The sequence below is a fragment of the Lytechinus pictus genome, chromosome 5 (genome assembly GCF_037042905.1).
Source record: "Lytechinus pictus isolate F3 Inbred chromosome 5, Lp3.0, whole genome shotgun sequence".
NCBI lineage: Eukaryota > Metazoa > Echinodermata > Echinoidea > Temnopleuroida > Toxopneustidae > Lytechinus > Lytechinus pictus.
Genome location: NC_087249.1, coordinates 7,470,915 through 7,498,658, shown reverse-complemented (window position 1 = coordinate 7,498,658; position 27,744 = coordinate 7,470,915). Strand labels below are relative to the sequence as shown.

At 36.0% G+C, this 27,744-nt stretch overlaps 2 protein-coding genes across 6 annotated transcripts in view; both read right to left on the bottom strand.

Moving 5' to 3' along the window:
• Positions 1-4,917: 4,917 nt before the first annotated feature.
• LOC129261866 (tubulin polyglutamylase ttll6-like) overlaps positions 4,918-27,744 on the bottom strand; it is a 42,362-nt gene continuing 19,535 nt past the window's right edge. The window contains exons 14-21 of one of the 5 annotated variants that reach the window (XR_010293605.1): positions 24,561-24,683; positions 22,911-23,319; positions 20,876-21,016; positions 19,622-19,763; positions 17,042-17,081; positions 9,173-9,224; positions 5,798-8,152; positions 4,918-5,732 (exon numbers count right to left, since the gene is read on the bottom strand). Coding sequence is in view for 3 of the 5 variants with exons in the window: in XM_064099718.1 (XP_063955788.1) it covers positions 9,180-9,224; positions 17,042-17,081; positions 19,622-19,763; positions 20,876-21,016; positions 22,911-23,319; positions 24,561-24,683 (900 nt within the window). In the remaining 2 variants the exon portion in view is untranslated. Of the gene's footprint in view, positions 8,153-9,172; positions 9,225-17,041; positions 17,082-19,621; positions 19,764-20,875; positions 21,017-22,910; positions 23,320-24,560; positions 24,684-27,744 lie in introns of all 5 variants that reach the window. The other 4 variants (XR_010293606.1, XM_064099718.1, XM_064099721.1 and 1 more) reach the window with 4 other exon arrangements.
• On the bottom strand, positions 25,069-26,616 carry LOC135154229 (uncharacterized). The gene has a single exon (XM_064099722.1). It carries the CDS (start codon positions 26,514-26,516, stop codon positions 25,122-25,124), a length of 1,395 nt encoding a protein of 464 aa, XP_063955792.1. The 5' UTR covers positions 26,517-26,616; the 3' UTR covers positions 25,069-25,121.

Here is a 27,744-nt window from a genome sequence, read left to right as displayed (position 1 = left end):
AAGGAATAGAACTTGATAATACCTATGTTAAATGTGTAGAAACTGCAAGAAATCTTGGTATACAACTGGATAGAAAACTTAGTATGAAAGCTCAAATAAACAATGTATGTAAAACTAGTTCATTTGCCTTGTATAACATTGGGAAAATTCGCAAGTTTCTAACAACAGAAGCCACAAAGAAATTGGTTAACGCTCTTGTAATATCACGCATTGATTTTTGTAAAAGCATTTTGTATCGCCTCCCTGATAATCAAATTCATAAACTTCAAAGGATCAAAAACTCGGCAGCGAGACTCATAACAAGAACGAGGCGCAGCGAACACACAACACCCATACTACAAGAATTACACTAGCTTCCTGTAAAATCCCGTATTGAATACAAGATATTACTCCTAACATATCAATGCTTACAAGGTCAATCGTCATTCTATCTCAAAGAACTCATTGAACAGTATGTACCCCAAAGAAAATTAAGGTCAAACAACAAATCTCTCCTTGTAGTTCCCAAAATTAACACTCAATTCTACGGCGCTCGTTCATTCAAAATGTCCTCTGCTGAACTTTGGAATAAATTACCTGATATTGTTTAACAAGCTAATAATGTAGAATCCTTCAAGTCCCTTTTGAAGACATTCCTTTTTGTAAAATAAGATATACATGTACCTATCAATTGATTATATATTTGCTCCTCTGTGAACAGGCTTTTCTTTCTTCTCCATTCTTTCTATTCTTCTTTCTAAAGCGCATAGAGACATGATTTCATCATCGTTATATGCGCTATATAAGCAATGTTTTATTATTATTATTATCATTATTAGACATCGAGAGGATGAAGATAAAGAGGGGAAGAAGAAAACAATAAGAAGAACATGATGAATAAAGATGTTGGGAGGAAGAGAAGAAAAAGGAGATGGAACAACGGAGGCGATGGAGATGATACAAGCCTACCTCAAACCGCACCAGGATTTACATGTATAACTAAAACCACACGACAAGAAAGCCCACACATTCCCTGTTAGAGCTTCACATAAATCATCGATTTATTTGCTTGTAGTAATCAGGCTTTACAGTTGCAATGTACAATGTAGGAGAACCATGTCCCTGAAAATTACATTTTGCTATGTATAAATTACCATCAATAAAATATTTCATTCTTTATTAGAATTTTACAATTTTGTCAAGAGATTATGCATCTGCACGTATCTATCCTCACAAGTGTTACTACGAACAAAACACATTTTTAAATCAGCTAAAATCTGCACATTCCTATTACATACGGCAATAAGGGTGAATTCCAACCTTATTTTTGTTGTTGTTGCAATATTGTTAAATCTGATCTTTTTTTAAAAGATACAAAAAAAATTAACTGAGCCCAGTACAAATTAATGACAATAAACAAACTGGTTATATCCCATTCAAATAGAAATTCACAATCCTTTAAAAAATAAAATAAAATTTGAAATTACAGAAAAAAGCAACTAGGAAATATGCAGAGTTTCTTTAAGGACATGGGGGTAAAATGTAAGCACATATTATAACAGGAAATCCTATCTGCTCAAAAATCCAAAAACCAACAGAAAATTTCAATGAAAATGTAAGACAAATTACAAATACAAGCAGAAATTTACAGTATTATAACTGGGAGAAAAATGTAAAAAATAGTTCTTTTTTAATTTTTCATATAGCAATCTTGATATTTTCTGAGTTTTCTCATTCATTTGCCATTTGCAAGCCACATCCGAATGCTACCACCATTTTGAAATGAATTAATCCTCAATAACCTGTTGCAAATTATGTTCAAAACAGAAATAAATGCGATGACAATGTTTTAGTAGGAATGTATTGCATGTGCAAGGATCCGGGACAAAAAAAGAAAATCTGGGTGGTATGTCAAAAGGCTGTTCGTAAAGTTATCAATGACTTTTTAAAGGAAAATAAAACCTTAGGAACAAGATAGCTTGTGCAAAAACAGAAAAATCAAAGAAACAGATCAACAAAGGTTTGAGAAAATTTGAATAAATAATAAGAAAGTTATGAGCATTTCAAGTTTACATGTAGATCATTATTGTAATATAGATCCTCCCTTTGGCAATGCGACAAAGATGCGTGATGTCCACTGATCTCTCCCTTAGTGGAGAGATCAGTGGTGATGTCACATGTGAACAACTTTGCCATTAATTTTTGTATATATTTCACTTAAACTGCCTCTTTTTTCACATCTATCAGTAGATCATGTATTCTTTCTATAGGAGGGCATGTAATAAAGATTTTCAAAAAATAGATTATGGATGAACAGTTTGTATCACCATAAGAGCAAAAAGAGACATTTTGGGGGTAATTTACAGTTCATCAATGGGAAAGTTGTTCACATGTTACATCACACACCTTTGTCGCATTGCCAATCGGATGATCTCCATAGCATTGGTGATTGCAATATTCAAATGCTCATAAATTTCTCATTATTTGTCCAATATTTCTCAAACTTTCTTTGATCTTACTCTTTGATTTTTCTGTTTCCACACAAGCCCACTTGTTCCACAGGTTTCATTCCCCTTTAAGCACGACTGGAAAATGTTCTCAGGTACTAAGTCAGCAAAATAGGGATACATCATATAGAAAAAGGGCACCAGTCTTGCATAAAGTTATGCATAAACAACAACAACAACGAGCTTTATGAAACACTCCCTTTGAAAGTTAGCACTGAAACACTTTGTAAGATCAATGCTGCTGCATTTGAACATAATTTTCATCTCACGAACTTATGCCTAAGTGAAAAGAATAGGGAGTCCTTTATATTGTTATATTATTTATCTAAATTTGCAAAGGAGCATGCCTATTTCACTGTTCTCACAAGCCTGCCCCGTCGCAATCATCATGTACATGTAGAGCTGACAATATTTTCTATTTTCGCAAGAATTCTTTGTTTTTTTATAACTATAAATCAGAGCTGCCAAGTTGTATTTTGCATTTTCAGTATTCTTATCCCCCAAAATCAGTATTTTGACAAAAATCAGTATTTTTACCGTGTGAGATAAATATGCAGACCTGCCTACCTCTGGGAATGAAAAACTGTATTCTGTGATAAAAAAACTGTATTTTCCCCCAAAAAGTGTATTTCATAATAAAATGCTTGGCGCACTCGCTTATCGCGGCGCTCAAGCTGCATGCAAGCTAAAATGCGCACTGCTCTTGCAGATGAAAAAAAAAACATTCAAACATGTGTATATCTTCACCCTGGTTTTAACAAAATGATTGAAAAAAAAAAAAGTTACCTGAAATTACATTGATCTAATTACCATATTTGTGTACGTTTTATGAAATAGAGACATATAGAGATTATTTTTCTCAACGTATTTTTCAAAGAAAAAACATACTGCCGTATTTTGGTTGCAAAAACGTACTTAATACGGCTAAAACGTACTGGTTGGCAGGTCTGATAAATACATATTTTGGGGCTTTTTTGCAAATAAATATCAAGTCGGACTTGAAATGATATGTAAACCTCTTACAAGGTAAAACATTATTATGATGATGCATCTTTAAGCACAATAGGAAGTGTAATAGTGTTACAGGTAAATAAAAGACAGACTGCAATTCAAGTGCCCACAAAAAGTCACTTGTGAACAGAATGACTATGTGCAATATTAAAATATTCTAAATATAACAAAGTTTCATTCTTTTTTAAAAGTAGAAAATACAATTAAAATATACACATATATAGTGATAAAATCCCATATACATTTACATATCTGAATATTGAAAATTGCAATAACTAAAATAATACAAAATATAACATGCACTCTCTGGACGGATATAATGTATGTTACCAAGGAAAACCACCACATACTCTAATATTGGCAAGATTCGTCAAATATCATAAAATGGCGGGTATACAAAAATGAAGAAGCAAGGCACAATCGGAAAAGGAGGGAACATTCTTATAGACTGAATACAAGAAGGCAATTTAGTCAGTAAACATTTTGTAATATTGGAAGTGGATGGGGAGTAATCATTTAAAATTTTGGAAAAAATATAATTTTTGCTTCTTCTAAAATAAATACATTGCAATGTACATAAGATAATTTCCATATTCAATTTTGATGTCTTCCAAAACATTTAATAAAAGAGTAAAATGGTAAAATTTAAGTTTAAAATGGGAGATCACTATTGTGTTTACTATCATTAGAAGTGTGTTTACTCTTCTTATTTTAAAGCATTACATTAAAATAAGCTATATTATGATAAAGCATTATATCAAAATAAGCTACATTATGATTTTATTTTACTCAATTTACTCAAAACTCTCAACCCAATACAGGCCACACAGAAAGGTTGTTAGCGCTAACAGAGCACAAACAGTAGGCCCCGTCACATCTTTCGTGTGGGGGCGCCGTGGTCTAGTGGTTAAGACTCTCGTCATTCAATCTGAAAGACGTGGGTTCAATTCCAAGCCATGCCGTGTTTTCTTTCAGCAAGAAATGTACACACATTGTGCTGCACTCAACCCAGGCAAGGTAAATGGGTACCGGCAGGAAGTAATTCCTCAAAAAGCTGTGCGCACCGGAATCGGTAGACTAGCTTAGCCAGGGTAATATACATGTAGGAGCACGTTGAGCACCTAGCAAGGTGGATATGTGCGCTATGCAAATCCTATATGATTTTTTCTTCAGATTATGACATTTGGATTGGCTTAGCTGAGATATAACCGGTCATAACAGGGTTCGTTAACCCATTGTCAGTTGTGCTAAAAACGTTTCTGTGCGGCCGGTAATGAAAAATAGATAATCGGTTCACTGAAAATAGAGAATTTGAGTATGTAAATAAAATCTTTTACACTGATAAAAATTTTAAAAGCATAAAGTGCACTGTTAACAGTGCATTCCTTTTTAAAAATATAGTACAATGCTTATCAGCACATTCTTTCTGCTGCTAAAAGCTAGCCTGATATTCACTCCACTACTGCAAAAATCTTAACAAAGTTTGAATCATTGGACCTTAAAGAAGAATAAATAAACTGGTTAATTAAACTAAAACAAACTTTCCCATAACTACAGATTTCACCATCAATTCTAATCTTTCACTTTCATAATGGGCACCAACAAGAAAGTCAAACAATAGTAAATACATTCAAAATTGTTCACGACTAACTCATTACAGAAAAAAAAAATGTAGTAAATGAACAGCCCTGACACAGACACACATCCAAACAGACTTTTGGATCCACAATAGAAAATTTAACGGAATGTCAAAGACAGAATAGAGATTCGGCTCACTAAAACCCATTGTTAATCCCACTGGCATATATTTGAGCAACCGACCTATTTTTTGAGGGGTAGGGGATCCTTTGGGTCACCCCCCCCCCCTCCCCTCCACTTGAATATGTGACATCATACATCTTCACACATGATTCAGTCTAATGCTTTGAAGTTAAGGGTGTTTAGGTCTGCCATGCACCACCAGTCACATTTCTTTAGAGTCTAACTCACTATTATATTTATTTATAAAAGCACAGAAGAATAGATTTGGTTCACTGAACCTATTGTTCTCTGCTTTCATAGTGTAATAGTTAGTTAAAGAATTGTGACTAAACAAACTGCATTTTGCATTTAATATGTAGGCTAAGTTGCAAGAAGTAACATAATTTTGTTAATAGTAGTTCGGTATAATGCCAGGTATACTAAACTAAGAAATCTGTGGTCTGAGTAAAGTCCAAGAAGTTCAAGAAGTCAGAGCTAATGATGACTTCATTGCAATTTGCAACTGAATATGCGATGCACAGCGAGAATTGAAATAAAACAGAAAATGGATTTTGATTTAAATATTCATATCACGATTCAGAATTTTGATTTCTCATCGTTCGAATGTACATATCAAAGGCTGCTAATAAATCTTTGAAAATCACGCAGCAATGGATCCTGTAGTGTCCGCCGGGCTTTAGAGTGACTCAAAGAATGCTAGCTGCTACTGAACACATAAAAAATATTTTATTAAAAAAAAAGTAAAAAATTTGCTTTCAGCCGATCAGAAGCAAGAAATTTAGAGGCTTATGATACTTGTCAAGAGATATAACTAAGAAAAATGCTTCCAAAAATGCTACCAAAGAACTATAATTTCATCTATGGGGATTAAATTATAATTGAAAAATACAAGTTATACAAAAAAGGCAGATGGTTACGTCAGTGGGGCATTGCAAATAACTCGCAATCAATTGCATGTCATTTAAAATCCTAAAATTAATCAGGAAATGTAGTCAATCTATGCAAATATGCACTTGATTGCTGGTTGGCTTCTTGTAGCCGAAAGTATGTATTGATTGGGTTACTTGGGTAAAGTTAAGACTTGATCCGTCTGTCACAAATTTGTCATTGATACTTGCAAAAGACTGCAACTGAATTACTTGCAACACCCCTTTATAGTGGCATGCATGTAGAAGTAAGGAAGTGAATTATATTGAAAGACGATGTTTCTCTGTAAGAAAATCAAGGTATGTACATGGAAAATATCTTTGGTGGGATAAATATTCTTGAGAATGATGGAAAAAATGACCAAAACATTTCTATATGGAAGGAATCTTTTATTCTTCTTCACTGGGAATTTAAAAAAAAATATATATATAATGTAACCCAGTAACCCAAGTTTGGAACAAATCCAATACATTTAAGCACTTTGGTAGTTCATTCATCCTAAGTTAAAGGTTCCTCTGTGAGGATCTTTTGCTATCAGTCCGTTGGTTGCTTGGTAACAAACAGCTATGCTTTTCCTCGAAGTCAAATAAAACCTATTTCTAACCAATTTAAACCACTATAGATGCAGGGTGTGCAATAGTCACACTGCTCGTTTTTGAAAAGTTTGCATGTGGAGAGAAACTAAGAGTTGTTTTATGACCTCAGCTCTTTTATATCATCAAAATCCAACGATTGGTTTAAGGTGCACTCTTCAGTTAATAAACAACAGGTGACGGACAGAACTACTGAATACATTCACACAGGTACAAGGGTATGAAAAAGTGCACTTGATAACAAGAATGAAAGAATACTGAGATTATTCAAGATTTCTCAATCTTGACCAAAGCAAAAACAATTAGAGGATGGTTAAATCATCACACAGCATCTGCAAAGCTCACCATACCTCTGGCTTCAAGAAACATGCAGCTAAAGTTTATAGAAAGGGTTGCAGTATACACTACCTAGAAGCCTCCCACGACTCACATCAACACTATAAAATCCCCAAAACAATGGGATTTAGTTTCACCAAAGTTATAGTTCTTTATCAGTGTTGGAATGAATCTGAGGGGGTGTTGCACGAAATGTTTTCGATCAATCATAAATTTTGCATCAACTTTAAAATTGATAGGTTAATTTCAGCTTTTGCTAATCAGTTTACACTCCTTGTTGCAAAAGCAGATCCACAATCACTTGCAAATTTTCAGTCATTTGCAAGACTTATGATTGATTTGGGGAGACAAAATAGATTAGCGATTAACCACAAGTTTCTTGAAATACCTCATCACAACGCTAACTAATCCTGTACCACTTTACTTACTTTTTTAGGGCTGTGAAATGTAGCCCACCCCCTAAAAGAAACATTTTTGGGGGGTCTGCAGTGTATGCATATGAAATCTTTGGATCAATTGACCAATCAGCACCCAGCCGCTACGAACGTCACATTCCATGGTGGAGGGCTCAGTGATGCAAGCGATGCATTCACATATCCGTTGCTTCCACTTCCGTACAGAGTTTGAACCGGACAAACGGTGAAGGAAAAGATCCAAGCAAGGTTGCCGCAAGTCCCGTGACTTTCTCTTCTTTCCAAATCATCCAAGTGCTTGTGATTGGCCTCTTTTGTTTGACACCTGGTAATGGATATTGTAGCACGTCCAAAAGCTAATCTTGAGGAAGCTCTACTCAATGGCTTGCTACTAAACCATCACAATAACCTTGCGATGAGACAGTTATGGTGCTGCTTCCAGGTGAATCTCTATGCAGGATCACATCCTACAGAAGACTGGTGGTCGGTCTGTGTGAAGACACTCATTTGGATGACCACGTCACTGTCACTAGATTCATAAGCAAACCACACTGCCGTGGATCTCAGCATCTGCATGATGTCGTCAACTCAAAACAACTGCGTGGGTTTCTCTAAGCTCTAGTTGCTGTGGAGTATATGAAACATGAAGAGATAAGTGGGAAAACAGAGAGAAAGAGATGATCAATAATTTTGTCAACAAGAATGGAACTGCATTAATCATATATCAGAATTCATGTCACACTAAATCTAATCAAACAAAGATTTAGCTGGATTAGACAGGATAGCTTTGAGAGTCTGACTCTTGTGCAAAAAAATATGACTTCTGAAATATTGTGTTCAACCTGCTAGAGCCGCCACTATAATCTATAACCATTATGGAACACTGCACAAGAAATATATTACTAGACTGTATTGGGAGCATGCATTTGGACTGTAATTTCACTCAGAATGTTCTAGTGTCTTGTAAAAATTTTATGGTGAAGTTCAAATATATGGAGGGTTAAAATAAACTTCAGTTTTGGTCATGAAATCAAATCATGATAGAAACTGCCTCAAAGTGATTGGAAAATATTGAATTTAATGCACCAAAGAAATAATGTGCATTTATCCTGTTTGCAGGAATTGGGAATCGCCAAACAATAAGAAATTAAAGTATTGTGAGAGCCACCTGCCCTGCACATATACATGAATGGGACTAGTCACAAATGTTCTGCCAAAAAAAATTCAGCTAATTTGGGTGATATACTTTGATTGAATGTGAATGCATTTATGGAGTCCCAGGCAGTACTGAAAACTTCTCTCTAAATATAAGGAAAAGAACTTGAAATCTCACAATTGTATTTATCTTTCCAACAATCTGTAGTTTCCATGTCCCTTTGCGCGCTGATGTTGCAATCTTGCACATTTGTACAATTACATTTTAAAAAATCGTAATAATTAGTTTTCTTCCCTACCTTCAAATTAGAGAAGCTAATAAAAGGTAACAGTTCTTGGTTATTAAACATCTATATAATAATCATAAGTATCAATGGTGCAGTATGGAAATTTTGAATTAAAGAAAATAACATGGAAACAATTGTCATTATTATCCTCCCAGAATTAATTCAGCGTGCAAAGAGTTCATAAAAATAATGTAATATCATACCTTTAGCCTAAGTGTGTTGGAAGCTCCTCTTATTCTTTGCGATTTTGTTGACCTGAAAATAACAATTAAAAAATAACACCATTACAATTATACCCTTAAAAGTCATCTGCACTGCCAATAGACCAAACACATCTCAATAAAGTCGCCTCGTTTCTTCTACATTTGCTTATCATCAATATGAAAATGATTAGATCTCCCGGGCCCCGTTGCATAAAAGTTACTATTATGGTAAATTTGCCATCCAATGGTAACTACCGTAGTATCAATGCTTAACAGTCAATCAAAATCAAGGATTCCGTGAAAGATACCACTGGATGGCAAAGTTACCATAATACTAACTTTTATGCAACGGGGCCCAGGACTTGGGCCAAGGTTGCAGGTTAATTACTGCATCATCTGATTACAACTACCATGGCAACAGTAATCAACAGTCAATCAAAATCAAGGATCCCACGGAAGAGACCAATGGATGGCAAAGTTACCAAAGTGGTACCAGTACTATTACGAGACCCATGATTCATAATACAGTGCGCTATCTATCAGTTGCAGCGGACAGACCAAAATTCGCAAAGCAACATGGGAAAAAGTTGAATCTGTTGCCTGTGCTAGTACAAAAGTGAATGCATGCATGCGATTATTCAGCACTGGCCGACGAGGCTCAACTGGATATGTTGTTTACTAGGGTCCAGGAGGTAAGAGAGAAATTTGCCCGCATATTTCTTTGCGAAATTTAGACCGTTTTTGGTGAATTCTTGTCATATTGTTTTCATCTTTGAAGCACTAGCACTGTGCGCTGCCTGCACCTGCACGCTATATCAACCCCAAAGTTATAATTTTGGCCTGTTCGCTGCAATCGATAGATGGCGCACCTTCTTGTGAATCTACCAAATTGTTAGCATATACTACTTTACACAAACTCATTATTAGAATTGTTAATTTTGGAAAGTGAGATGATTTTTATGCGCTATAATGGAACACATTTTTTATAATTTTGTTAATTTAGGAAAGTTAGAGAAAGAAGAGAGGACATTCCCGATAGGTTGTTATACAGTGCGTCCAAAAAAAAACTATACACTTTTGAAATCGCTGCCAAATAAAAAATGTAGCACTTTGGGGAAAAAGACTTACATACATGGAAAGCCAATAAAGTCAACTTTCAAATGACACCAAAAAGTTGGAAAAGTATTCATGCTTGAGCGAGCACTGCCCACTGAAACAAAGGGTATGAAAATTAGGGTGGGTTGGAATTAGCCTTCCAATTTATGTCAGTTTTTGAGAGGCAAATCCTTTCGAACTTGCAAAGTTAAGGGCGTTGTAAATGAAATAAATGATCAACTGTGACCAGTTTTGGTTGCTTAAGCAAATTTTATTAATCATTAAATTGAACTTTAATGCACGAGTGAATACATATTACACTTTTTGGGCAGCATTTCACCTTTATCATTTGGCTCTCTTTTTGGGCAGCATTTCAACTTTATCATGTGGATCTCAGCAATGTGTTCATGGGAGTCGGGAGAATAGGGGGTGAGATAGGACTTAAGTGGGAGAAGTAGGTTGATGGAATAAGGGTCAACAGAACATTCAGCCCCCTCCCCCTTTCCCGCCCTCCCCTCCTGTTGTAAGACTGATGGCTATTGTCATATATGTGTGAAGTCCAGAGCAGAATGTTGATTTAATGATTAATTCTGAATTGGGGCATCAACTTTTTCCTATCAATCATTTAATCAACAATTTATCAGTAAATCAACTCATTCAATGTGCAATGTGATCAATAAAACATTCAGTTTTTTCAATAAATTATTTCATTAATCATCATAATCATTAAAATCCTTGGTAATCATTCAATAAAAAAAAAATGACCATCAGCCACCGGTCACTTGGCAGTTAAGTTTTAAATAGGCTACAATCCAGGAAGTGAGACAGAGAGAGAGAGGGGGGGGGGCTGGGAAATGGAGGTGGAGAGGGGAGGGTACATATGACTTTTAATTTGTAAAAGGACAAAAAGAAGAGGAATGCCCTTTTAACCAAGTCTTAGCATATCTCACCCTCTTGCTTGTAACAGGTACTCTGACTCTCACGAACACACTTCTGAGGTCCACAAGATGAATATGCTACACTAAAATTACAATTCCTGTTCACTCATGCATTCAATTTCAATTTAGGAACTCATGAAATTTGCCTAAGAAACCAAAACTTATCTCACTCATTAATTTAGCTTAGCAAGTTCCAAAGGACTAACCACTAAAAAAAACTGTAAGGCTAATTCCTGCCCAGCCTAGTCGAGCTTAGTCTCTCAGGAGGAGAGAAGGGGGGGGGGGGTTAAGATGGAGAGAGAGGTTGCTAAATGTTCTGTTGACCTTTATCCCATCAACATACTCCACCTACCTAAGTCATATTACCCCCTCTTCTCCTGACTGTCATGAACACATTGTTGAGATCCACATGATAAAGACAAAATGCTGCACTAAAAATTGCAATTCATGATCAATCATGCATTAAATTTCAATTTAATAACGCATTAAATTTTCACAAACAACAAACTGATCACAACTGATCTTTAATCCACCAAATAACCCTCAACTTTGCAAGTATCAAACAAAAAAAACCTGAAAGAAATTGGAAGGTTAATTCCGGCCCACCCTAATTTTCATACCCTTTGTTTCAGTGGGCAGTGCTTGCTCAAGCATGAATAGTTTTCAGAATTTTTGGTGTCATTTGAAAGTTGACTTTATTGGCTTTCCATATCTATAAGTCTTTTCCCCCAAAGTGCTACATTTTTTATTTGGCAGCCATTTCAAAAGTGTATAGTTTTTTTTGGGACGCACTATAGAGGACGTAAAAAGTGACAGACATAGCTTTTAACTAAACGATTTAAAGGATTGCTTTCATAATAGTAAAATGAGGAAAGAGAAAGATAACATTTATGATATCAATATGTATTTCTACTGCCCATTCTTATCCTATTTTTCAATCTCTTAAACTCTTTAACATTTACGATATGTACATATATGAAATGGGACTTTTTATGTATCATGTTCTAAAGAATTTCACCACCCTTTTTATTGAACTGTTTTAAATTATATTGTAATATTCATGAAAGACATGAATACCCTACAAGAAATGCTGCAAACTTTCACTTTTCTAAAATGAGAACTTGCCTTTCTCATAAATCTATTTTCTTTCGTGGCCCAGTACTTTGGAAGTCCTTGCCGGTTAATTTGAAAACATCTTGTTCATTTAATATTTTCAAACATAACTTTAGAAATTTCATAAATGATAATTAAACCTGTTTGTAAATATCTTTTTTTTATATCAACTAAATCACATCACTTGTGTCTCTATGTCTTTGTAATGTTTTTTAAATGGTTTTATATATTTTGTTACTTTTGATATTGTCAATAATTTCTTTTTAAAGTAATTTGGGTTGGTCGTATTATAAGGAAATTCTCTCCTTCTTGGCTGTTTCCCTCTCAATGTTTTTTTTCTTTCTTGTAAACTGATATGTTTTTAGTGTTATGTACACTTTGTTCTTCTTGTATTTTATCATATGTTCATTTTATGCAGAGAGAAAAATAAACTTGAATTGAATTGAATAATACCTGCTTTGTATAATCTTGAACAAAAGATTGCTTCAACTTAAGACGATTATTCCACTTCATTTTCTACGTGACCTCTTCATTGGCTTAGCAAAACAATGCACCTTTTCATTAAGGCTTAACCACGGAGATTAAATGGCTTTACTGAAATTATGGAATAGTTTACCAATTCACCTTCGATCATGTACTTCTGTTGAATCGTTTAACAGACATTTGAAAACATACTTATTTTTGCAGTAGTAAAATTGTAACATTGGAGAGCAATTTGTATAAAGCGCATAGAGCAATTCTAATTGATTATGCATTATGTAAGTACCAATTTATTTTTATTATTATTATATTATCAATATAATTACAATTGTTAGTGAATGGCACAATTTTTTTTGTAGGAGTAGTAGCTGTGAGCTGCAGTACATCTCAAGATAAAAGAGATACTTATTGTTTCTTTCTCTGAAGAAGAGAGTATTACAGAAAATAACCCTCCAAAAGGAAATGGGCAGAATTTTTTTTAAAGCAAAATATTTTGAAGGGCGTCTCATAAATAATTACCAGAATCAGTAAGTAAATATTGAGACACAAATAAAAAAGAAGATAATTAATCCTTGCCCATGTAATGTGCATACACGTGTTTTAAAGGAAGTATTAATTGATTTGTGTATTGTATTGTGTTGTATTTCAAAAGGACTGTAGAAAGAAATGAAATGCAAAAGCTCTTAAATGGCTCTTTTATAATATTCTTCAAAATTGACCCACATTTTGCATCGCCCCATTTCAGTCATTCTGTGGTCCGCGAATCATGCTGAACTTAAAGCAACACTAAATTACTGCAGACTACACCCTATTTGGGCCTGACCCTTTCAAATTTTACTTGGTGTACCAAAAATGTGGACCAGGATACATGTACATTCAAGGATATGTAGGCCTATATATTTTTGTCTCTGAAAACTACTTTATTCAATGTATCTTACATGTAATGTATAAGAGAACGGTGAAATGTTAATCAACAATAACAATGGACAGCAGATCCTCCACTCCCTGGGGAGTGTGCGCGGGAATGACTGATTGAATCCGATGACCGGGGTAAAAATATATCTGTAAAGCGCTTAGACACATCGTTCCGACGTATTAAGCACTATATAAAACCGGATTATCATTATTATACTGCCATACATTGTATAAATGTTAAAAAAGAACGAGTTCAGAAAAAAGTTCTGTATACATGTACAATTGTATACTAGAGTACCGAAGTGTGACGTCATCCACTTTTTGCATATCACCTTTTTTTATACCATATTGTGATAGATCGAGCATGATGAAGAACCCCTACAACCCAAACTTGGTGGGAATCGGTCCATGACCTCATGAATACATAGTTAGCCCCATTAAAGTCAATATATTATTGACCCCATTCCCAACATTTAGAACCAGGCCAATAATACACTGACTTCTATGGGGCTAAAATTATGTATTCATGAGGTCATATCTACATGTAAGGCCCCCATGGACTGATTCTCACCAACTTTTGGTAGTGGGGGTTTTCCATAATGCTCTACCAAAATATGGTATCAAAAACGCCGAAATGCTAAAAAAAAGTTTTTGTGACGTCATCACTTCGGTACTGTATAGAGGCTCAGGAAAAAGGCATGCTGCTACACCGCAAACTCTACATGTATGCATAAACTACATTTCTATCACAATGCAAACTGCATTCATCATCTACGCATGCTTTTATGAATTAAAGTTTAACAAGATGGGATTTTCTGTCTTTTGGCGAAACTCAAATGACATACGTCTCTTGTGTCTTTCTTTGAGCAGGCCACTCAAGGTGCGATAGACGGGGGACTTGGGGTCCATGCGGGATAAATCCCAGACTTCTTCTCTGGTTAGTTGATCAGTCCTGGGTGTTAGGTTGTTTTAAAGGTTAACACTTATTTGAACTACATGTATTACATGCTTGTGGGTTTAAAATAGCCTCCACCAAATTATTAAAACAGTAAATAGGCAATAGCATTCTATAAATAAAAATAGCATCACAGATAACAGTTTTTTTTCCATAACCAAATCAGGGTCTATTTCATAAAGACTCGATGAAAAATTTACATACCTATTGATCAGCCAATCAGATTAAAGGATATCAGTAGCTTTCAACTGTTTTTGTAAATTTATCATGTAACAAGTTTTATGAAATGGACCTCTCATATTGTTGTTTCATAAAGAAATTTGTAAACTGACGTTATTCAAATTAACTGGATTATGGCATATAAAAACTATTTTATTGTTTCACTGTCATCACACATTTTAGCACAAATTACATCATACACTTTCTTGTGAATTTGATTTGAATTTCAATTTTGCAAATTGTCAAAATATGAAAAACATGAATCACTTTCTTTTGCACCTTCTATTCCAGTCATTTGTTACATGAAGGTACTGCATAATGATTACACGCAGCTCTAAACTGCTCTATGAAACACCATGTAGGCCCGAATTCACAAAGGTGGTTTTGAATCCATGGTTTATGCAGATTACCTGTATAAATTACGCTTAATTTTATGCGTATCGGGCGTGTGTATAAAAAAAATTTCCAATGCTGATGCGCTCTTTTGTCACAGTGCGCCAAATTAACGCCTGTTACCAGGGTTACAGTGTAGATACACTATTTTATTCATGAGTTCACTGTTTGAAGAGTGGACTCATTAGTTCAAAACAGTGGGTTCATGAATAAAATAGCGTGGATAACCACGGCAACAGGCACCAATTTGTCGGACTGTGACAAAAGCGTGCATCAGCATTCAACATTTTTTAATATACATGGTAAAATAAGCGGGATTTATACAGGAAATCTGCATAAACCATGGACTCAACCGTGGGTTTTCAAAACCACCTTTGTGAATTCGGGCCATACAGAGGTTAATGTAGTTGTCACACAGGTCGTGTGGTCCAGTGGTTAGAGCATTGGACTCATAATCACAAGGTTGTGAGTTCGAATCCCCATTCTGCCATTGTCTCCACTTTTAAATTAAAAGGCCCAAGAGTAATATCTGTTGTCTATAACTTCAGCCACTATGACTGATTAACCTAGACATACTGTAACGTTTCCTAGGTAATTATACCAGAGCTCGTTTACCAGCAAAAAGCTGCCCTGCCGAGTTCCTACGGGAGTTACCAGAAACAGAAACTTTGTTCTACTAAGCTCATTTAAAGCCACCATTTAGATATCCCCAACTGCCCAGTTTATTTTTCACTATTGCTTTACATGTTAATTAAAGTTAATTAACACTGAACCCTCAACTGTTGGCTACACAAACAAGCCATACATGATGCAACATAATGATTCAGAAATACACATAAAACACATGCAAGCAATAAATGATTCTTTAGGTTGGTGTACTGTATATGTACATGTACCCTACGTGTTGTTCCAACAATTAAATGCATTTAAAACAAAATGTCAATGACCCCGTTCTCAGTACCGCCCTAAAACTAGTTTACTGGAAACTAGTTTAACGTGTAACCAGTTGGAAAACCACCTCGCGATGTAGTTTTCAAGATCGCTTTGCCTTGTTAAACTGGTTTTAGCGTACATAAGGACACAACCGTCCTTCTGGAAGCGATCTTCGCACATTTTGAGTGCGCTACTCCACACACTGTGTGTAGTATGTCTACGCTGCGGTTTCGAATTTTGCGCGAAACATGTCAGCCCCACTGAGAGCGTTCCAATAGCAACAAGGCCACTTTCAGCTGATCAAATGGGAATGCCAGCAAAGCGATCTTCCAAACTGGTTTCCTGAACCGGTTTCCAGTAAATTAGTTTTAGAAAGTATAATGAGAACGCTGTCAATGACCCATTCAATAGTAGTTTTACTTGGAATCAATGTTAGTAACCTATATCAAGCTCTCAGTTCACAATTAGTCTCAGTTTAGCTCGCTTGTACTGTACAGCAAAATTCACCAAAAGCTCAAAAATTGTTAGGTACTATTTTCAAAATTGCCCACGCTTAGCCTTCAAGAACACTTCCTAGAATTAGTGTACCGTACACTGTAGTTCCCATGGTAACATATGCCAAAAACCTTCCTTTACAGCAGAGTTAGTATCCTACAGCTCGTAACTCACAATTAGCCTGCCTATACTGCAAAATTCACTAGTCTCAACATGTTACTTGTTACTATTTTCAAAATTGCCTGCACTCAGCCTTTAAGAACACTTTCTATTCTACAGAAAATCACCCCTTTACGAAAATCACAAGGAGACTACATGAAAGTCTATGCTCACTTGCATTACTGTTGAAGCATCAAAGGCTTTTAAGCTGATTCTGCCGTAGAGAGGGTAAGATTTAGACACTTTTTACACTTAATTTTTTTTCTCTCCACATTACATGTATTTGTGTAAAATAACCGAAATGAGATAAAATTCATAAAGCAAAGAGACAGAACTATAAAGTACATTTACATGTACTATTCGTATTACTGGATATCGCTACAATTTTGTAGTGGTTCAAAATATCATGCACATGTATATTTACATGAGTCTCAACTCCCAGCAATCTGGTGAGTCGATTTGGTGTTATATTGGTTCCATCAAAATCACCATCATTATCATCATCATCATCATCATCATCATCATAATCATCACCATCATCACCAACAATGCCATCTTTGTTATGATTTTAGGAATACACTCTCTTAGTTAAGTGGGTTACATGTACATGTACAGGTAGCTTAAGCCTTTTACATACGGTAATGTGCATATCTGCAGGGCACTCTAGAAGGATTTCATGTATCATATCTTAATCATAATTCATAAATGATACATATATTCTTAAAATTAGATAATCTTCTTTCATTTGATGCAACTAACGAATGATATGACTACTTCATATGAGTGGGTAAAACTATATTTAACTGAAGTTGCCGTTTGATGGTGTACCTAAATTTCAAAGGAAATATTAACAATTCTAGAAAGTTCATTTTTTATAATTTAAGATAACACCTAATTCCGGAAAATGATTTAACATTGATTAAATTAGGGATTCTATTTCAACAAATTAGTTTTTACTAAATTCCTGCTATCAAATCAAACATAAATGTAGTTAATAAAGATGGAGATGCTTGGCTGTTTGTCAACAAACACAAGTAGAAAACAAAATCGCAATTCTACATGTTGTCAAAAACATGACACATTTTTTTTTTTAATCATGGAAAAACAAGATTTATTCCATTCCAATACATCTTACTTTGTCATTCTGTGGTTATTTATCTTGATTGAGGTGTCGAATTAATTGACAGAAAATTAAATTTCAGGATTGACTTTTGTGTTTTTATTTTGTCTTTGAAATTCATATACCACTTGCCCAGTGAATTATTACAAGTTATTACCTCTTGTTTTTACTTATTTTTGCATGAAATGGGAAGATTGTAACTGTCTTGCATCAAATGAAAGGGAGAATCTAAGCTTAACAAAAATTTGCAATATTGATCACTATTGTCATGAAGCTATGGTAAAAAATCAATAATTCTCGGTTTCTTTTTTCTTTAAGCTAATAGCACTCTAGACAGGTATGATTAAAATTACAACTTTATACGCATATATAAAGCTATAATTCATTTTCTACAACTGGATGAAATTATATGAAATATGGATATGAGTATTTTTTTTTTCATTACACATCAGGAAACCTCTGATGTAGTCTGAGTAGTGTAGTCAGGTTCAGCTAACAAGATTTGTTATCTATTACAGAGGTGCAAATCATATCTATTCATGTTAATTTTGTTCAGGACTTGGGGATGACCAATTCATTTATCCCACTCTGATGAATGAGATATTCTTGCACAGATATACTCTTGAGCCACACGAATAGCTGAACCTGACTACACATACTATTTAATACAAAACTTGGATTGCAAGGTTTTCTAATGAGTGCTGAAAAAAGGGCTCCTATCTCTGTGTTCAATGGACCATATCGCATAAAATCAATTATACGATTATAAAACTATAAGATTTGGTAATTTTCAAATTATCCTCAACTAGAATGCCATTAACATTTTTTTGTGGGACATGCTGTATTCTAATTAGTACATTTTAGTAATTTGTTATTATTGGTGCAGCACAGCTTCAATTAATTGGTCAATTCTCATAATTAGTATAGATTATCTCATGCGAGTTTGAATTCTTTGAGCGTTGAAAGATTAAAATAGGATACTGGAATCCTGTAAGCTCCACCACCCACAGTATTTTTAAAGGATTTATTAAAATTTTAAATGATGAATACATTTTTGGCAGAAGAGGGGATTAAAAGGGACAGAGGGGATAAACAGGGGCAAAGCCAGAGACTCTGCTATCAAATGACTCCATTTGTGGCAGCAGGAACTTCCTCAACACAAAAATATTACACCGCAAATTTGTTCATGCTATGTTTGCTTTAGTTTGTTTCCATTAGTATTACATGTACACAAAAAATGTCTATGTACAGTGTAAGTTTTTATCATTTTCTTATATATAATATATATTTGTATAAATAAACAAAAGAATGGTGCAGAATTGACACAAACATCATGTTATCAAAATGATAAATTTTGGTACTGGTGTTAATGAGAGCGGGAATCTGCCTAACCCAGCTTTCAACATGGAACATGGATATTGTTAGCATGAACATCTAGTGAGGGCAGTCCCACCTCCAACTTAATAAGGTGTTGACTGGTGTAAATGCTCAGCCCAACACCAACACCAGGCATATAGTCTCGTCTGCAGGCTCGATCATGATGCAAGAGTCACAAAATCTGCACGGTGGTTAGAGGAACTAGTAGAGCTAAAATGATGGAAGTGAGGTATCAAGAGAGATTCCTGTTTGCCTACCTTAGTGGGTGACTTTGTGGATCTGGTGCACTGCTGATGGCGTCTCTACTGACGGTGCCTCTGCTACTTCCTGCACTCACTAGGTCAGGCCTTTGGACCACAGGAGCTGGACCGGACACCACGGACAGATTGATCATTGCACCTGAATGGAGCGTGAGAGGAGGATTTTCTTTTAAAAAAAGCAGGGTAAGGGATGTAATCTGTGGGCCCTCAATTTTGACAACGTTCAAATGAACCTTTACATTCATTTATTTTTATTTAGAACAGTAGCGTAAGTCCTTGCATCACACCTATTGTTCAGGAGGGATGGAACAATAGATCTTGTTCAGGGGGTATGGAACAATAGATCATTCCCCCCGAACAATAGGTGTGACGCAAGGATTTACGCCTGTGATTGAGAATATCATAGGATGCAGAAAGAAGACCACAGGATTTTTTTTAGGGGGGGGGCTGGGGGGAGACTGATTCTTTGAATGGACAGTCTGTAGAATTTGTTAAGGCCAAAAAAACACAAAAAAAACGGGCATACACTGCTAAAAAAAGACTATAAACAATTGGCAAACTGTACAGTATATCAGGGCCACATACTTAGGGTGAATAGCAGGTAGAATCCACTGTCGTTATTATGAATGGGTACCCGGCAGGATTAATTCCTTGAATGCATGAGCGCTGAAAGGCAGCTCGAGCTAAAGCCGGGGTAATAATAATGATAACATCGCGCCTCGGAATATAATATTTTTAGATAGATGGCGCTATATAAATGTCTATTATGATTATTATTATTATTATTATCCTTCAGCCCCGTAGTCAGGGTTTCCAATTCGAGGGTTCGATCCCTTCTCTTTCCTTTATTTTCTCTCCTATTTTCTCTTGTTCTTGACAAGGGGGATCGAACCCCCAACCCCCCCCCCCCCTCTCCTGGTTACTGGCTTGTCCCTAATCATTTTCACTTCAACAATTTTCCTATGCTGTAGACAAATAAAAACAAAAATTTGCTTTCATATTAATAGTGTAACAAGCAAAGATGGTATGGTGGGGACTGTTGGGAGCCAAACTTCACGGTCCTATTTCATTAAAGGCTATAAATATGGATATGGAAACTAAAATTTATTAACTGCTGAGCCCTGTTTATCATGGTGGTTTCCGTTGCTGCAGTATCAACTTTAAAGCAACAGGGGCAAGAACGGTCAAGGTTGGTCAGTCAAACTTCATTGACCGACTCTAACCGTTGCTACGACTGTAGGAGATATTCACCTGATGAAGTATTGGCACCTGTGGGTCCTACTTTAAGGTTTGGGAAGTTATTGTTGGTAGTATATAAGCCTGGAGGAGGTGTAGTGGAATTGAGGTTGCTCCCACCCCCACCTCTTGTGTTCAACCGTACTTGCACAGTCCCTGTCAAAGAGAAATGCCAGTTGTGGTCACGATTTCAAAATGAGTTTGAACAGAATCCAATAAAATGACCACCCAAATGTTTGTATGTATAATATATAAATGTAAATATACTATAAACAAATGCATGTCAAATGGCTCTCAAAGGAAATTTGAGATCGCTGAGAAATAAGCAAAATAAACAATGAATTCCATTAAATTGGGTACTTTTCCAAGCAATATTTATACACTGTCCCACATATGCTTTTCTGTGTTAGTGATCATAAGTGTTATCATTTTTCAGCTAAGATTTCATGATTTCTCAAAGATAAGTTTATGTCAATGTTCCAGATCTAGATCTATGATTATGGGGTGACAATTAACCTTGATTTGAAAGACTTCCTCATGAAATAATTGTTTGATGAGACTATATTCTTTTGCCTTTAAGTGAATTGAAATAGGAGCATTAGGTTGCAACTTATCTGGGACCCGTTGCAGAAAGAGTTGCAATCAATCGCAACTCTAAAAATCATGCGCAAGTCCCAAATGCGCATTGTTGATTGGTCGAAAATCAAATTGCGCATGATTTTTTTGAGTTGCGATTGATTGCAACTCTTTCTGCAACGGGCCCCTGATCAGATAATCCAGTATTTCATGAGATTACCAGTAGGTTATTTTTTTCATATCATTCCAAAACTGTACGATCGTAGATTATCAAAGAGGGCATTGTAAAGAGTGAACACCACGTAATCTGCACTGTTTTTAAATATTTTGAGGATGTCACTATGATTTAAGTATTTAATGAAATAATGAAATTATAATGAACAACCATAGCCTATGTTTTTCGTTTATAAAAAATGCCTGTAGGATTTCAAGCAGAACAATTGATTATATCTATGAGTTAATACATGTAGCTAGGACAAGCTGAATTCAAAACAATTTCTTCCTGCAGATGTTTTATAATAAGTATTTTAAAACTAAAGCTACCAAAAGTGACAAGTACAGTAATTTTTTCCAACCATATATAAGCATCAAGAAAGAATTAAAGAAAGTACAAAACATGAACACTTCTTTCTATATTTTGGCCAATAAAAGTTGAATCACTTATCCAAACTATAATTGAAGACAAAGTCCTGAGCCCCGTAGCATAAAAGTTAATATCATGGTAATTTTGCCATCCAATGGTAACTACCATAGTAAAAACACTCAACAGCCTATCAGAATCAAGGATTTCATGAAAATTACTATATGGCATAGTTACTATAATAGTAACTTTTATGCAACAGGCCCCTGTTCTTAAAGGGGAATCCAACCCAAATAAAAACTTGTTTTTATAAGAAAGAGAAAATCAGACAAGTTGATAGGTGAAAGTTTGAACAATATTGGACAAACAACAAGAAAGTTATGAATTTTTAAAAGTTGTAAATATTGGTAATCACTATACCCATGGAGACTTCAAATTGGCCGCATATGGGATGTCATAGTGATGTAAGGCAAGGACTACTTTTCTATGTACTCCAATATATATTATGGCTAAAATGTCATTTTTCCCAAAAGTTTTATTTCAAATTATATTTTTCTTTCATGAGGACATAAAACAATATACTACCTGGGTTATATTTAGATTACTGCCCCAGGGGAATGGGTACCTAGGAGAAAACCACAAATCCCTGAGAATAAAGTACATGGCCTATGGGAAAGTTGTCCTTGCCCCTTGTCATAATTTACTTACCCAGTTGCCAATTTGAAATCTACATACTATTAGTGATCTCAATTTTAAAGCAGCCATAACTTTCTTATTGCTTGTCCGATTTCTTTCAAACTTTCACCATTCTGTTTAATTTATTTTTCTCCTTCCCAACACAACATTTTATGGCCAAGGCTGGATTCCCCTTTAATATCATAAAATTTTGCCTACCAGTTTCTCGTCTTTGTCCAGTATTTGCACTGAGTATCCTTCTTGCGTATCCTCCGTCCATTATTCTCCAATCTCCCTGCCCCAAGGCAGCGGCTGCAGCCGCTGTAGAGTTCATATTACCATGTCTCCCACGCAAACTCTCATTGTCCATGAGTGAAAGATTCTGAAAGTCCTGTTCAGCAATCACCAAGTTGTTGCCCGTGTGCTGGGAGCCCTTGCGAGACGGGAAACGCTGCCGCTGACCGGCGAGGTTGGGGGCCACGCCAGCGCCGTTGATCATTCCTGCCTGGTCCGCATGCTGGCTTAACGTGCGAACATTGCGGCCAGCTGACGAGGTGGGCCAAGGCATTCCTCCTGGAGGTTGGGGCTGGGTCTTGGCCATTTGGACGTTATGGTTCACAGTCTGTGTCTGCAGGGGTGATATGGTGTTCCTGTTATTTATAATGGACCTTATGGCATGATTACAATCATTTCATAGTTTTTAATTTCATCATATGAACTCAGCATACAGACCTTTCTATTTTGTGTTGTTTCTATAAAGCAGTAACACTATTTTTGTATCAAAAGCATCTTCATGTGCTAACAATTTAATGTAATGATTTGTTAGTGTAGGAATAGGCAAAACAAGGTTTAAAAAAAAAGAAATATCATATCAATAAAGTGTAATGCCATCTTTAGAATATTATTTTGTTCTCATCTGGAAGGACATTACGTCATCTTCATCATATATCATCTTGGATGAAATGAAACACAATATGTATTAAAAAAAAATCAGAATCTGAATAACTTATCTGAAAATTGTTAATAATAAAACTTGATTATTTTTTCAAACAGGAAAAAGAAGTTAGAGCAACTCGGTATTAGCAGTTAGGATGAATAAAAAAGAAAAAGTATCTCAAAATGTATGATAATTAGTGTTTTAGGAAGTACATCATATTTTGGGGGTACATCAAATTCAAAATGCACCATGGAAATTAATCAATGGCTTTGGAAAATAATAATTGAAAAACCAATGATCATAAAAGACTGAATGAAAGTATTCACTTGGAAATCATTAAAAAATAAACTCTTATACAACAACAAAGATTGAGGGTGTCAATTTCAGTGGATCTTAATTTCAACATGTAATTAAGTTATGTAATAGGGGTAAGGAAAGAGCTTGTGCAGGATGGGGTGCTTTGTGGGAGTTGTTCTCATCACGCAATATATCTCAATTATTAATTATTGCCATCGTTTTACAAATAAACAATGCCACTCACTCAACAGAGGCATTATGAGACAAACATTTTGTGTGGGGCAGACATGGCGTGTCTGGCAAAAAAATTTGACATTTTTCTGACAAAAATCCAATCTTGTGATAGATTTTGACAAACAGTAATATTCGGAAAATAATATACTTCTCCCTTCTCTTTAAACCTTTTCTTTCATTTTCTCATTTTTTAGCCCCCCATCGGTACGCCACTGTCACTCAAAACCATGGGGAGGGATAGGGTTAGGGAAATAAAGGGTTAAGGTATTGCAAAGTGCTGGTTTTCTCAGGATCACCGCAGGGTGGGAGTGCAGGATCTGTGCAAAACGTGCCAAATTGCTCAAAAAACCACTGCATTTTTGTGCAGACTGGGCTATTATTATATCCAAAAACACCATCACCTTTTCACTGAATGGTTGTACGTTCGGTATACACCATGCAGGGTCGGTGTGTCCCATCAGCTGGGACAGAGAATTACTGTAACTCAGACCCTGGCTCGAAAAATTCCTTGAGGATGCAGAGTACTACAAGATCGGAAAAATAGAGAGTGAGAAAGGATGTAAAAGAGAGGAAAAGCGTAGAAATACATGTCCCACCACATTTTTTATCGCATCACCAATGGAAACCTGTGCATGCAGTTATAATTTCACCAGGTGACAGAACAAAAAACAAAAAACAAAAATTACAAATGCCTGTTGAAAAGGGATGAAATCTGTGGGATGAGGTTAATTCTTTTCCATCTTTATTTCAACAGGTACATGTAAACTGTAACGTTCTATAAATAACATGCACAATATTCAAATATGAACCTGAACAAAAAGGGAAAATGAGCTAGAGCTGAATAAAAAGAAAAAAAAACCATCTTTCAGTGAATTCTGAAGTCTCCAATGACATCAGGATCCACATCAAGGAGACCATCCATTCTCTCTTGCAATTATCTGAGGATGAACTAGGAACAAGAACTATTTGTTAGTTTTAACGTTGCAAATGTAATCAAACATTGAAGAATCAACGCTGAACAAGAACTCTGAACATGAACCCTTGTTCTCTACCTCCGTATCATCATTCTTGGAGCTGATCTGTTCTTTAGGCACTACCCTTCTGGCCAATCTCTGTGCTTGGATTCTACAAGCTCCAGGATCCTCTTTCAGACCTGTTGTACTCAAGGAATTCTCCCACTTATAAATGACTTTTGTGGGTTTTCTCACTGATGTAACTTTCTCAAGAATTCTATGAACTCCATGTTCTTTTTCTCCCACATCGACTTCTGCTGTAGCATCTTCAGACAGATGCAAACTACTTTCTAAAGAATTTCTTGATGTGACATCAGGGAGACCTCTATTCATTCCAAGTTTCTGTTCCAGATCTGCTGGTCTCTTGGAAACTTCTTCCTGCAGGGATATTCCCTCTGAATCATTTCCTGCTGATGCAATATCACTTAGTGATTCCACAAGTAAGTCCGTTCCTGAGACAGATTTCAAAGAGCTCAACGATGTCTTTGAAGAAACATCTGGTAGGTGTGGACAGTCTTCCATGGAAAGGCCACTCCTGTTGTTGTTCTGATTCTTCTTGGTAGCAGGGTTGCTCAGGCTTAGAAGAGGAATAGCACTTGTTTTCTTCTGCACTAATCCACTGGATGAGCTTGTTTGCTGATCCTCCAGCTCAGGCTTTTTGGCGTGTCTGGCTGCTATCTTCTTTTGACAGACATTCAAGAACTGGAGACTAAGTATGGGTGTCATGAGCTCCCTGGTGCCCCCTCTCTGTCTGGTATCAGGGACCCACTGTTGCAAAGCTTCAACAGTCAATACACCATTCATCGCATCCTTTGGATTCTTGTCTTCGTCCCACACCACCCTTGCCCTCCCGTCGCTCAGCCTGGGACGGGACATCGAGTTTGGCCTCTGGGATGCCCTGTCCATTCGATAGACACAGTGCATTTCTGACAACGACTGATGACTGCTGTTGTTGTTCTGCTGCTTGTCCTTTCCCCCACTCTCCTTAGATCCATCCTTCAATCTTCCTCCTTCGGTCACGCGCCTAGAGAGATCACTCCCAGAAGCAAGCGACCGAGGGTCCTGACTCCTCGCCCGATTGGCGCCTTGACCACTAAGGGTTGGATCACTCACTGTTTCTATCTTGGACACATGCATTTCTGTTGGGTAGTAGGAGTGATTGTGCATATTGTATGAGAATACTTCTGAAATATAACTAGCAGGTGTCCGCCTGTCGGAGCGAAGGGAGGGTCTTGTTGTTGGTTCAGTATTGTTGCTTTTGCTGTTAGACCTTCTGTTATGATTAGAAGGCTGATTCAGCAGTTTGTGGTAAGGAGGGTTGTCTAGATGGAGGTATGAATTCATACGCCTTTCAAGGACACTGTTGCAGTAGGGCGCAGATGAAGCAAGAGCTAATCTGTGGTATTCCTGCTTTTGCCATTACAATGCATATAAGAAAATCAAAAATCACAGTTAGATTATGTAATAAGCGGTGAGCACTGGAAACGGCACACTACAGTGTAGCTTAGCCGGGGAAATACATGTATACATGTAGGAACGCCTTGAGCACCACAAGATGGATACGTGCACTATAAAAACCCTAAATTATTTATTGATCGATTTATTCAGTAATAATAGTTGGTTCTTATTTTGGTGACAAGAATGCTAACTGTGACCCACCACCACCAAACAACCAATCAGCCATGAATTTGACTTTTTCTTATTTTTTCAACTGTGATTGAAAGAGCAGATTCTTCGCATGAAAATTAGATGGAACTTCCATAACTTAGTGAAGAAAGATACTTTGAAATAACACTAATAACAATGTGACAAAGACATACAAGGTACTTTAAAAAGTGAGCGCAAAAGAGCGAGATCAGACCTAGGTTTAATGTCCAGAGCATGAAAGGGTTTGACATTGATTTGATTGATTAGACATACATGTAAGATGAATGGATTTGCTTTAATTTGAAAAATCATTTGAATACATATAATCCTTTCATTCTCTTAAGTCTGTTAAATGTATAGTCAGATTTTTTCAAAGCTATGTAAATCAATATGGCTTTAGATTTTGTGAGTTTCTGGCTTATTATAAAATTTGACACATGATTGACTGATATGTTGCTTTTCAAAGAAAAACAAACACCGTAATTCCTTTTTTTATCCCAACTCTATTTGGTAATTGACACAAGAGCTGTCTTTGCAACTTATTGGCTGTATTGTGGTGAGGTCACCTTTGGAGTTTAAAAAGGAAACCTGACACAAAGAAGGACAGATGAATGATTAAATTGGCAAAAATAGTACCACAGAAACAACAATTACACATACGTATATTGCAAATTAGGTATAACAGATTCACCATAAGTTCATACAGTAAATGTTATCATATTTAGGCAATGTTTAGTAAAAAGATATGCCATATTCTTGTTATTTTTTTTTTCTCTCTCAACTGATTTCATCTGCAACTGTACCTGCGGAGAAATATCCAGTGGCGGATCTAACCAGGTTGAACACAATATCATATTAGGGGCCTTATTCTTTTTGAACAGTCGGCCTCTAAAACTATTGTCGAATCCGGCTAGATCTGCGCCTG

What these genes read in the sequence shown, in the direction of transcription:
- LOC135154229 (XM_064099722.1), bottom strand. Translation starts at nt 26,516, where the DNA reads ATGAATTCATACCTCCATCTAGACAACCCTCCTTACCACAAACTGCTG.